The sequence below is a fragment of the Olea europaea genome, unplaced genomic scaffold, assembly GCF_002742605.1.
Source record: "Olea europaea var. sylvestris unplaced genomic scaffold, O_europaea_v1 scaffold489, whole genome shotgun sequence".
NCBI lineage: Eukaryota > Viridiplantae > Streptophyta > Magnoliopsida > Lamiales > Oleaceae > Olea > Olea europaea.
Window position 1 is genome coordinate 275,974 of NW_019263203.1, and position 12,980 is coordinate 288,953.

At 35.6% G+C, this 12,980-nt stretch overlaps 3 protein-coding genes across 3 annotated transcripts; 2 read left to right on the forward strand and 1 right to left on the reverse strand.

Annotated features, from left to right (window-relative positions):
* Positions 1-1,299: 1,299 nt before the first annotated feature.
* LOC111388346 (malate dehydrogenase, chloroplastic-like) lies at positions 1,300-4,373 on the forward strand. The gene is made up of 2 exons (XM_023013026.1): positions 1,300-1,569; positions 2,825-4,373. Exon 2 carries the CDS (start codon positions 2,833-2,835, stop codon positions 4,069-4,071), a length of 1,239 nt encoding a protein of 412 aa, XP_022868794.1. The 5' UTR covers positions 1,300-1,569; positions 2,825-2,832; the 3' UTR covers positions 4,072-4,373.
* A 401-nt stretch (positions 4,374-4,774) lies between these two features.
* LOC111388348 (protein EMBRYO DEFECTIVE 514-like) lies at positions 4,775-7,281 on the reverse strand. The gene is made up of 2 exons (XM_023013028.1): positions 6,842-7,281; positions 4,775-5,339 (listed from the first exon to the last, which is right to left on the reverse strand). Exons 1-2 carry the CDS (start codon positions 7,196-7,198, stop codon positions 5,028-5,030), a joined length of 669 nt encoding a protein of 222 aa, XP_022868796.1. The 5' UTR covers positions 7,199-7,281; the 3' UTR covers positions 4,775-5,027.
* A 369-nt stretch (positions 7,282-7,650) lies between these two features.
* LOC111388347 lies at positions 7,651-12,980 on the forward strand. Its single transcript, XM_023013027.1, has 8 exons — positions 7,651-7,672; positions 8,285-8,542; positions 8,803-8,874; positions 9,260-9,324; positions 11,218-11,374; positions 11,961-12,044; positions 12,146-12,235; positions 12,594-12,980. Exons 2-8 carry the CDS (start codon positions 8,291-8,293, stop codon positions 12,729-12,731), a joined length of 858 nt encoding a protein of 285 aa, XP_022868795.1. The 5' UTR covers positions 7,651-7,672; positions 8,285-8,290; the 3' UTR covers positions 12,732-12,980.

Consider the following 12,980-nt stretch of genomic DNA (forward strand, 5'->3'; position numbering starts at 1 on the left):
AATTGTATAATTAATTAAAAAAATTCCTTGAGGGATCAATACTCGGACTCATAAGTCTACTTTATTACTTGAACGCGCCATTGCACTTACGGTATATAATTTTAGCTGATAGCCACCGGTGAGTATCCGCCATTATTCAAGTTTCCGGTAGGGTGGGAGATGAATAGTTTTTCCTTTTATTATTTTTATTTTGTTTTGATTATTTATTTTAATTGTTTTATAAAATTAAATAGCAAAGTTACCCTTTTACCGTTTTAAATTGGTTAAAGTTCAATTTTATTGGTTAACTAACGGTTAAATGTACAGTTTTTATTCATTTGGATCCCATGTGCATATTTCTAAAATGTTAGGGACCTTCATTGGTATAAATTAAAGATTAGGGTAAAGTCTGTAAAAATTGAAAAGGTTTGAGACCGCTGTTGTAATTTTTCCAAAACAAAAAGTAATTTATTGTGAACAAAATATAAAAAGATAGTGAATTGGTGATCAGAAACAGTGCTTTACAAAATAATAATAATAATAATAATAATAATAATAATAGAAAGAAAAAGAAAACAGAATTCCATTTCGAAATATCCTAAATATTGTCCTATGTTTACATTACTATCATTAGCTAGAAAATCTTATTCTGTCATACGTTTGGCTCACATTTTTTAAAATTCATTTTAGATTTCACTTTTAATTGAATCCAAAATTTTGACCAACTTTTTAATTACATATTTTATCATTTTTTATTAAAATTTATTAAAAATCTAACTTTCAGCTAAATCAAAACACTTCATAAGTTGAATGTGCACAATTTTTTAAATTGAAAAAAAAAAAAAAAAGGAATTAAAGTCCTTTTCATGCCCACCAACCATCCAATATATTTCTTTTTTCATCAAAGCTATCTCAGCCGTCCGAAACCCCAATTCCTAGGACCAAGATGTTTGGAACTATATCAGAAAATAATGTAGCGATTATTAGATAAAATTTTATCAATTTTTATTCTGCTTAAATTTATATGTCTTTAATGAAATTTATAATTTTTATCAACATTTCATTTGTAAATTTTGTCAATTTTTATTCAAATTCGACTAAAATTTTGTTAAACAACATCCTAGCATCACCTGAAAGAGATTCAAATATTTGAGCTTCAAATCCACGCTGTTCCAATCAAAATATTGTTTCTTTATTTAAATTACACAAAAAAGTGCAACCATACAACAAGTGAAAACATTATTTTTGGTAAAAGAAATGCAATTATTATTTATTTATTTTTAAGTGAAACATTTTACGTCGACAAAGTGTGTCGGTATATGTAGGTGTAGATTTGGTCGAGGACATACGGCGGAGAAACTTAAGCTAAACAAACTCATCAGTCAACAAATACACACACTCCAGCGTGTATTTGCGTGTAAAAAGCGGCTATTTAATTCGTTCGACCCATTTCGAATCACCCACCTGGAAAGTTTCTGTTAAAGGTTAACAAATCCTGTTTTGCTTTCTCTAATCTCTTTTCATTTATTTCCGTTCGGTAAGAATTTTCTGTTCTACACGAACCCTTCAGAAAACAAGGAAAAAAGAATTGTAAGTTAATTCTATCTGATTTTAAGATTTTGATTCTTAGTATTTGATTCTAACTCTTTAATTTGTAGATCTTGCGGTTTGTATTATATTTGTGAATGCGTATGTGTTAATTTAATACGTGGAAGATAAATTTATGGCACTTTGTTCTGTTCTTCCACCCAGATTCAGACATGAATTTTATGGGCAATTGTTTTTCTTTTGAACCTATTCCTTTATTAATTTTTAGTTATACCAATGGGAATATACGGCATTTTAACGTATATTGTCTGTTTAGCTGAAATGGTTTTAGTTTTTAGATTTATACTGAAGACAATTTAGAGAAATGCCAAGGCACTTACGGTTGAACGAATGCCTGAATTTGGGACCTGATTGTCAGGTGTATTAAGGCTTCGGTTCCATCTTGTTAATAGTAGCCCAAGGCCTCGTAAAAATCTTGGAATTTGAATTCTGGTTTGAGCTTTACATGGACGAATTGCTTGTCTTCAGCTCTGGTACGATATCGAGGCTTGAGTTCTATCTTAAAACATTAACCTTGCCCAGAGGAGTCGCCCAAATTTTTATATTATTTATTATTTTTATATTTATTCGATGTTGGGTTGGGTTATCCCTTTAAGGAGGACCAGTGATTGTGTGGGTTTTGTTTTTAGTGTAAACTTCCATTGACCAAATGTTTTGTGAAAATGATATGATTTGGTGCCTTTCTGATACATCATAGGTGATTCACTCCAAAATTGCAATTTGTGTTTAGCATTCCACATTAGTTATTTCTGTTTGAGTTCGAGTAAGTTTTATTGTAAATTTCCTTGAATGATAAGATGGTCCGTCAAAATGATAAGAGGATTTCTGCACTTTCATGATACCAAAAATGTGATAAATAGCAACACAAAAAGATTTCATGATCAATGAGCCTTTGCAAAGAATGATGTTGCCGAGAATCTGAAATTTCTAGCTTCATTCTAGAGATCTTTTAGCATATGATGCTTGAAGTTTAGGTTTGATTTGCTTGCTTAAATTGCCTGTATTTTTCTATTATGCTTTAGCTGTAAAGTAGGTCATGGAAAGCACTAATTCACTTGTCTATTTCTTAGAATGCTGCTGAATCGCAGCTATTACTGTTTTGACACGCTTCAAGCACTAATCTTAGTTGAATGTAATATGCTTCAACTTGGCCTTAATTTGTTGATATTGAAACTCTTCTACTGCAGTGCACTTGTAAATTGATGGTTTGAAATTGTATTTCTTTTAATTTTTGCAGGTTGTAAGATGGCAGCGACATCAACAACCAACTTTTCAATTGGACCTGCTGCATCTGCCAGCTCCAAACTAGGCCCAGTTTCACAGTCAAAGCCCTTTCGTATCAGATTCAATCCTACAAATCACCTACGGAGTTTCAATGGCCTCAGGACTGCTAACTCTGTGAGCTGTGAATCAAAATCATTGTTCTTAGGCAGTGAAAGCAGTGCAGTTCTTAAGCGCTCTTATATTGGTAAAGCCCGAAAATATAACATGATATCTTATAGAAATGTCCAGATTCAGGCATCTTATAAAGTAGCAGTCCTTGGAGCTGCTGGTGGTATAGGCCAGCCACTAGCACTTCTGATCAAGATGTCACCATTGGTTTCTGCACTGCACCTCTATGATATAGCAAATGTAAAGGGAGTTGCAGCGGACCTTAGTCACTGCAACACACCCTCTCAGGTATTGGATTTCACTGGAACATCTGAATTGGCCGCTTGTTTAAAGGGTGTAAATGTTGTTGTCATACCGGCTGGCGTTCCAAGGAAGCCGGGAATGACCCGTGATGACCTATTTAACATTAATGCTAACATAGTGAAGACCTTAGTTGAGGCTGTTGCTGATAACTGCCCCGATGCCTTCATCCACATTATTAGTAATCCTGTTAACTCCACCGTGCCAATTGCTGCGGAAGTCTTGAAGCAAAAGGGGGTATATGATCCAAAGAAACTCTTCGGAGTTACCACCCTTGATGTTGTAAGGGCAAACACATTTGTTGCTCAGAAGAAAAACCTAAAGCTCATTGATGTCGATGTCCCAGTCATTGGAGGTCATGCTGGGATTACTATTTTGCCCTTGCTGTCGAAGACAAAACCGTCAGTTACTTACACCAAAGAAGAAGTTCAGGAGCTAACCGTCAGGATTCAAAATGCCGGGACAGAAGTTGTTGAGGCAAAGGCTGGTGCAGGGTCCGCCACTCTTTCTATGGCATATGCTGCAGCAAGATTTGTTGAGTCCTCGCTTCGTGCTCTTGATGGGGATAGCGATGTCTATGAGTGCACCTTTGTCAAGTCTGACTTGACAGAGCTCCCATTCTTCGCTTCAAGGGTTAAGATAGGACGGAATGGGGTTGAGGCATTGATTTCATCAGACCTCCAAGGATTATCCGAGTATGAACAAAAGGCTTTAGAAGAGCTCAAGCCAGAGCTGAAGGCCAGCATTGAGAAAGGTGTAGGTTTCATTCAGAAGCAACCTGTGACTGCTTAGAGCTTTTCTAATGTTTCAATCATCGAGAAGAAATAAGGGATTTCAGCTATCTCAGATATGTTGATGCAACAGCATTCCAGTTTTGTAGACGACTTGAGAAATGTGTTCGTTCCCGTATCCCCCCTTACTACGTATTGAAGTGATTTTATCACCGAGATAAGAGTAACTGGTGTAATAGGATTTTGTTGTCACGTGAGTTATGTACTACTTAATGACATTGCTTGGAATGATGTCAATCGTTCATAGTCCATGGAATCTTGCATTTGTGTGGGGGTAACGTTAATTCACTCCTTTCAAATCAATTCTCGTTGCCTTTATATTGTGCTTACTCGCAAATAGCAAGATCAAACAAGTATCTTGTATTCGGATATCATCTCCTTGTACAACAGCTTGTCTTGGTTCAGGATCCAACGTTGAATGCAAGCTGCAAAGGATCGTTCCAAAACATCTCCATTAAATGGACTTCTAAAGCAGTCTTTCGGATGGGAAAGAATAATGCTGGAAAATCAAAGGCAGAATGGCATCCACTGGTTTTACATCAAAAACCAAAATATATCGAGACATTGTATAGTTCTCGAAGGGATTACCAAAGAAAAAATGTTTAAATAGTACCGCCTCACCAGTTGAATAAGAAAAGCTACTCTAGAAGAGGTAAAATATCTTTTTAGTTCTCTTCGTTTCTATTCATTTGAAAGAGCATGTGTCGACCATATAATAAATGGCGTTCGATCATGAATCAAATGGTACAAAAGAAGGAAGGTCAAGAAATTGCAACAGAAAATAGCATAAATTCAATGCCAAAACACAGTTTAGCAAACAAACAAGCAACGGACATCACATTTTGTATAGCTAAGAAGTTGATGTAGAAAAAATATCTGAAGATGTTTCTTTCTACCAATACTTAATATTTTTAATATTTAATTAAGTCCATCGCAAATAAAAAATAGACTGTTGCCTCAATGTCTCCACCTTCCTCCTCTACCACGGCCTCGACCATGCCCATGCCCACGGCCACCTCTTCCACCTCCACTCAGTGCCTTATTGACATCATGTTTTGTTTGCAGGTTTTCTGGCAAGGGAAGTATGTGATCCACACACTTTCTGAAGCTGAAATCATCAACTGATTCATCATCCCTTATGAGGAAGAAGCAACGACTTCTAAACTGAGGATGGAAACGAACTTGGAAAGCTTGAACCCCGTTGCCTATCTTTTTCTCTGGCTCCAAATGACCTTTCTTGAGCAACTCCAGTAACATAATGTGCTCATACTGCAATATAAGGCAAGTAAAAAGATAAACAGATCCAGCCACATTCCTGGAAACTTAAATCTAACGTGTAATTTAACATGCATATCAACAGTTGTAACTCCTGTATTCCAGGTTAAGAGCGAAACATTTTCTCATTGAAGACTAATATTAAACAATGTCAGCTAACAAAACATGGTAATGATCTCTACGGCTCTACTTGAATCTGAAAGGGAAGTAAAGGAAAAGAAGAGCATGGTTATTCTAAAAAAGTAAACAAACAAGCATAAACTATGAAACTAAAGTTCACAATTGTTTGTTTTAGTTTACTGTTTAAAATTCTAATACAAAACTTTCAAGTAATCATACTAGCCATCGCTGCCAAAAGGAACTCGAAGCCCAAAATACAATGTTCACCATTATCCCATCACAGACGGCCAACAAATTCTACATTCAAATCAAGACCATTAAATGATAGAGTCACAGACAAAAGAAAAAAAGCTTTAACAAATCCAGCTCCCAAATCCCTGCTCGGAAGTAATTCTGGAGCCATAGTTCAAAAGGACAATACTCATTCACGCAAATATGATCAGAATAGGGATAATTGACACAGATACTTAATCTTGGTACAATCAAAATAACTGATAGTTCTTACACACAGTTGGCCTACATTCAATATCCAGCTAGATTGTCTAATGAAAGACCAGAAGCACTTTAGATGTTCTACAACTATGAAAACCCCACATACACCAAGTTAAGATAAACAATCTGGTGCATGTATGATGCTGACATCTAAATTTTAAATTGATAAAACTTCTGAATCTAAGATTCATGGAGACAGCAGAATATTATAATACCCCTTTGATTTTATTTTTTATGGCAAAATGGTATTCAACTTTATGATGTAGATGTTCTGGAAAAGTAAAAACCTTTGATGTGCATCATAAGTTCATGATCAATACAAACTATCAAGTCCTAGTCTGAGCAAACCCAAAAAACAGATACATCAATGCATTTAGACAACAGATAAATTAAACATGCACCCTGCAAACCACCTTTTAATAGAATCCTAGCACTACCTCCAACTTCCTTACCTCTATTGAAGCAAAACTAGTTTATAATCAAATTTCTGCAGAAAACATCACGACTCTTGGGATTAACAATATTTTATGCCTTCCCATTTAGATATCTCAGGGTAGGGTCCCTTCACATGGGTGGATTGGACCTAACATACAAATCCATCCCCAAAATTAATTGATTTGTGACATTTTCTCATTTTCAGAGTTGAGACAACCCCAGCGCGTTCCCGTATATCATCCCATTGTCTCCAAAATTTTCACTAATTTCACAACAATATTCATTTTCTGCAAACATGTTTAATCATCTGAGCATAAGACAATCTTGCTTTAAGCACAGTTCCAATATAGATAACTTCGGCTATCGTAAACAATTTCCCCGAAACATCTGTTAATTTGATCAATAAATAATCCCTAAAAGGAAAATAAAGAGCTCAGCCATTAATTTACCTTATTCACATTGATGCTCGGAGGCCACGTGTGCAGAAACTTGTAAAAGTAATCAAACATCTCCTTGGACGATTCAAATACCTTTGGACCCAAACTGACCGGAGCCGACTCCACCGTTTCTGCTTCATTGTCTTCCAAATTCTCTAGCCGTTGTTCTTCGACTGACTTCTCGTCAACCTTCAATTTCTTCCCTCCATTCTCTTCCTCCTCTTCTTCCTCCCTGTTGCGTTTCGAGCCGCCGCTGTTTTCAGAAGTGGCTGGCGCCGAATCAGCTAGCGCCGGCTCGGATGCATCGGCTGCTTGGGGTTCGAGCTCCATGTCTTGCTCGATGGTTTCTGGAGCTGATTCGTCGGCCATAACAGAGGTCTTGTAGTGCTCGATAAACCCTAGCGTCTAGCTTTATAAACCCTTCCTTTCCTTTTCTTATTTGCCCTTCTCTCTTCTTTTCTTTTCTTTTACGGGTAAATTTCATCAGCAGTCACTAAACGTTTAATAACATTGTAATTAAGTCACTAAACTTAAATTTATTTCAATTAAGTCAATGAGATTCGGAGATCTATCCTGTATCGATATACATGTGGGTTCTTGATATTATCCACGCGCATATAAATAACAATCTTCTTTTTAATTTATCAAAAATCAAATTTGAATTTCATCGTCGACTTCTGAGCAGAACTACGACTTTTCTCCATCTTTAGTCTAAAGGATCCATTCCGAAACACTTTGAAAAAGAATTCATACATCATTTGCATTCAGGTACGCTCATTTTAGTTTTACCAGTTCTGTTTTTCTTTTTAGCCTTCAATACAATTCTTACTGAGATTTTTGTCCGTAAGCGATTGCCTAAATTTTCTGGGTTCTGGTTTTCTTTGCTTTTGTTTTTCCTTTACACACACACACACACACTGATTCTTAGATTTTTAGATTTTTTGGTTGGAAATTTCTAATCCTCGTCTTGTTAAAACTCTTTTTGGTAGCTGATAAAACTGAGAGAGAAAAGAATTTATTGTGTTTAGTAAGTAACAGCAATTGCACTATTATTTAAATACTTTGAACTTTATTTCTCATGAAAATTAATTTGGAGAGAAAAATCATAATCCCAAATTTTTTACAAAAATAAAAATAATAATAATAATAATTTTTTTTTAACACTCATTTGCATTATTTTTTTCGGAAATTATGAAATGAAAAAGTTTGTGCTTTAAATTCTGGTCTCTGGAAATCGATGGTTTGTGCCAAGTTAAAGTATTTTATTGAATTTAATTTTACTTCGGAGGTAAGACAAATAATATATTCACGTTTGTACTGAAGTGGTCTCAATTTTCATCAGTTGAAAAAAGATAAGGAAAAAAGAGTTCATTCTTTTAAGCTGCTTATTAAATTCATATTTCAAGTCTCTTAATGATTGATGAATTTTTGTTAAAAGTAAAATGACTTTGGTAGGACGCAATGGGAGAGCCCTCTGTTGATCACATGCCCGCATCATTGCAGTCACTGCAAAGGGGTGAGGCTTCTGCGGAGAGTTCACACCCTCAAACTGTTGCTCCATTTATTTCAGTAATTGATATTCAGGATGATGAACAACAACTAGTAGCTGGTGAAGAAGACTGTTTGATTCAAGTTATGGAATGTCGCATTTGTCAGGAAGAAGACAATGTTAAAAATTTAGAGATTCCTTGTGCTTGTAGTGGCAGTCTGAAGGTATCTTTGTGGGCTCAGTCGTTTTCTTTATTTGGGCAATTTTGCTATCTACTTACTTAGTCAGTACGTATATGTGTATGCCCATGTTCTCTTTATGATGGTGATGATATCAAAAAATCAAATGTAACTTCTATATGTAAGATGACTTTAGTGCTTATGGTTTCGTAGTCTCAATTTGCCTGTCCATGGTTTGTTCATTCGTAGATTTTTCTGTGACCTACTTCCTATTGTTTCTCTTCTTGTTCCTATGAAAAATCCAGTATGCGCATAGGAAATGTGTCCAGCGATGGTGCAATGAGAAAGGAGATGTAACATGCGAGATTTGCCAGCAGGTGTGTTAATGCTAATTTGTTTGTTTATTTGTTGATTTTTCTGCTTTTTGAGTTGTGATGCTTCAATGCTTAAATGCCCCATACAATATTTGTTGAGATTTAGTACTTTCTATTTCTTTTGTACAAGAGACCTGGCAATTGAAAATAAATAAAATCATGAGCTTATATACCCTTTTAGTTTTTCACACACTTCTTGTTATGGACTAGATTCCAGCTTTGAGTGAGGGTAAATATAGCCAGTATGATTTGTATTTCGGTGGTTAATCATTGCAATCTTGAGACCTGATGTGGAAATATATGCCAGGATTGTACAGAATATAGGTGTTGTGAGCTGTACATTTTTATTTTAAGCTAATTTGTGCATTTAATTTTCCCCATTGTACAGCGTTACCAACCAGGCTATACAGCTCCACCTCCTATCCAACCTGATGATACCACCATTGAAATCAGGCATGTTTTGAGTACTTGGTCCTTTCACTTATTTGATCAATTCATTAATGCGTTCTGGGTGAGGCTAATCGTTGTTTACCTATTTGATAACAAGCCTTTGGATGTATTGATATAGCAATTTTATTTAGTACTCCCTCTGTCCCACAAAAAATAGGGTTGTTTTCATTTTCACACAATTTAAGAAAATAATATAGGTTGAAATATAATCTTTTCTTTCATTTTTTTTAATATATCCCTACATTAAATAATTATTTAAATAAAAACAGTTCATATTTGTTGATAACAAGGCAATTAAATAGGGGCATATTAGAAAATTAAGAAATCAATTATACTTTCAATAAAGAAAGTGACCTATAATTTTGGATTGACGAAAAAGGAAACCAACTCTATCTTTATGGGATGGAGGGAGTAACAAAAGGTGATCTTGGAAGCTAACTTTGTGATATCTATAGAAGCAATGCTTATGAATAGTAACATATGTATTTTCCAGAAATTTCAAGGTTTCATTATTGTGTGTCTATGTAGATACGCAAAAAGCTAATCATTTGTCTGGTATTGGCCAAAGCTTGCTAACGGGGTGGGGCTGCGGGGGCTGCTGTTGTTGACATTGCCTTTGGGAGTGGATTTTTCATAAATGAAGCAGGGAAAGAAGTACTAAGTCTTGGGCCTGTGGATTAAACTTAATATTTGGGTATTAAACTTAATGTTATTTGTATATTGAAATAAACTGGATTTGTTGGTTGATGACTGAATGTCTGTTGATGTCAATAGTTGTCTGTTTCAAGTATCAACAGCTTTTCATCATCTTGATTGTGCCTTTTTCCCACCCATGTGGGGAGCACTATGAAAGATGCCAATGCTGCCCAGAGGCTATAATTTAGGGACTTGAATCATGCATCGCTTGTATTTGATTCTCATTCAATCTGTGTATTAGTCATTAGAGATCGCAAGTAATGATTTTTAATTGCTTTCTGTTAATGTGTAACCGTTGGTTAAGCTTGTCAACATGTATTGGATCAGAAAAAGAATAGGTATCTTTTTATGGTGCGAGTACAAATATTAGACAATATTGTTTTGTAATCTTTTAAATGTATGCAATATAAACATTTCTCTTTCAATTGATAGAAAATTTTGGAGGATTTTTCTTAGATATAGTTTCAAATAATGAACAAGGTGTAGCTGAACATGGTTTGCGATATCTAAGGTTGAAAAAAAAAAAGAAACAAAAATACTTCCTGGCATGGAAGAAGTGCATGGCCCACTGACGTAAATATATTGAATAAGGTAATGGTTTTTGCAAATGCAAAATTGGATGTCATATAACAAGAGAAGTAATTCCTGTTAGTAGTCAACTGACCATGGTGTGGATATAGGAACCCACAAAACAAATGTACTGCCATTGATATGAAATTTATGATATACCATGTACTAAATGGTGGTTGTGCTCGTCTTCTTTTTACAAATCCCAAACACTTCTGCAGCCCAAAGCATCAACCTTTTCATGGCCACATGCCGTTGTTTTACCCCATCAGCACCATAATCTCTCCATCACCATGTGGCTTGTCGCTATAACCCCTCTGCATGTCTAATTTGACTTGTTACAAAAACCAGATAATGGTGTAATCCTACGTTCAACTTCCAAATATGTGTGATTGATCAATGTTCTAATATTTCTTTGATCCCCACATTTTCAAGAGATAAAATTGTTTCAATTAAAAACTATTTAACATTTACTCTTGCTCTAATCTATTAGGCCTTCCTGTGAAGCAAAAAATTTTGCTTTTGAGTGACAATCACTTCCACCAATTCTTCGTAACGTTAGTTGGTTAATGTACTAAGTTGCATCAGTTTAAGTCGTTTGAACTAATAAACTCAGAAATTATACCTTTACAGTGGGGGCTGGACTATTGCTAGTTCTCCTTTGGATTTGCGTGACCCGCGACTTCTGGCTATGGCGGCAGCTGAACGTCATCTTCTCGAGGCTGATTATGATGAGTACGCTGACTCAAATGCTAGTGGAGCTGCATTTTGTCGTTCTGCTGCTTTGATTGTAAGGAACTGCTACTTAGTCTACTCACATTCACATAGGATTATATTATTTCTCCGATGACTTTAACCTTTTAAATAATTGCATGATGCTAATTGTAAGTTCTAAATGTTATGTTCTTGTTTCTTGTTATCTTTATTCTTTAGTAAGCATCCAGTGCACTGAAAGCCTTTGTTCCCTCCCTTTCACTCTCTTTTTGTCTGGCACATACATGTAAGAATACAAAGATATAAACAGATGCCAGTCCCCCCGCACCCATAACAACAAAGGCAGGAAGACGGAAGGGAAACAGGCGCTAATCTGGTTGCTAATTTGTCGCGTTGATAAGATTTTTTCCAATAGTTGGTTTGTACTGTTCACGCTTCCTCTGGGTTTATGAAAATTGAGATTCAACAAATATACCATGGTGTAGTCCTGTCACTCAATTCTATTTAATGGTCATTTTTCGCCAATTAGGAGTGAAGGTGGCAGAACAACTTGATCTTTGTTTATCTCTGCTGCCTACGTTTTTTGGGTTTCTCTATTATTTATAGCTTGGTAAATTTTATATTTTATTTTTGATTGCTTTTTAATCTATCTTCTGTGTCAGCTAATGGCTCTTCTACTCTTGAGGCATGCTTTAACATTGGGAAATGGTGGCAGTGCTGATGATGATGTATCAACCTTTTTTTCCGTGAGTTGAATTTTCTGTTTCTTCTGTTATATGCATGCCTACATGCTTTAGACTTGTATAGGCACGGTTGCTTACTCAATTTTGTGATTGACAATTAACAGCTTTTCTTGCTTCGGGCTGCCGGCTTCCTTCTTCCCTGCTACATTATGGCTTGGGCCATCAGTATGTTGCAGCATCGAAGACAAAGGCAGGTCAGAATTTTTTCCCCTAGGGAAGATGCATTTTGAAATTAATTACTGAGCATGGGTAATTACTGGATAGTGGTAATTCCATCCCTAGTTGTGTTTTAATGTTATTCTCTGATATGAAAAAATAAATTACTGAGTTAAAAAATGTTCCATGACTGCTGATATATTTCTTTTTATCTATTAGAAGATTGGTGACTCAGTAAAGGGTCACCCAATTCTATTTTACGTATATGTGGTAGTAAAGATGAGATACCGCCAATGTGATGATGTATCATTAATCTCCATTCGTGTTGAATTGTTTAACTTTTATTTTTTTCGAGTATTTACTTATTTCCGTTTCAACTCGTGTTTGTTAAATCAGGAAGCCGAAGCTCTAGCAGCAAGTGAAGTTGCTTTCAGGCTGCAGGCAGGGCAACATGGGGGTTTGCAGGTCACAATAGCACCCGAACCTGGAGCAATAACAGGACCAAGCGTGAATCCTCATCCAGAGCCCGTTTAATTAACTCTCAGCTTTCATACATCCTGCACACATTGACATATGAAGAACTGAAGATGACAGGTTTTTTCTTGTAGAATCTTGGTGTGTTTTCTACAGAACTCTGTATTCTGTTTCAGTATTTTCTTTTTCTCTGCAAATTTTAAACCAAACTTGCTCGAATTGCACCTTTGTTTGTATTCAGGGAATCTTAAATTTACAGAGCCGTTTTCGAATATATCGAGTATGACAGCGTTTGTTTTGATCAGATAA

Excerpts from the sequence above, each read along its gene's own strand:
- LOC111388346 (XM_023013026.1), top strand. The coding sequence starts at position 2,833 with ATGGCAGCGACATCAACAACCAACTTTTCAATTGGACCTGCTGCATCT.
- LOC111388348 (XM_023013028.1), bottom strand. The coding sequence starts at position 7,198 with ATGGCCGACGAATCAGCTCCAGAAACCATCGAGCAAGACATGGAGCTC. Across the intron at positions 5,340-6,841 it reads CGAGCATCAATGTGAATAAG|TATGAGCACATTATGTTACT; the intron begins GTAAATTAATGG and ends CTTATATTGCAG.
- LOC111388347 (XM_023013027.1), top strand. The coding sequence starts at position 8,291 with ATGGGAGAGCCCTCTGTTGATCACATGCCCGCATCATTGCAGTCACTG. Across the intron at positions 8,543-8,802 it reads CTTGTAGTGGCAGTCTGAAG|TATGCGCATAGGAAATGTGT; the intron begins GTATCTTTGTGG and ends TGAAAAATCCAG. Across the intron at positions 8,875-9,259 it reads CATGCGAGATTTGCCAGCAG|CGTTACCAACCAGGCTATAC; the intron begins GTGTGTTAATGC and ends CCCATTGTACAG.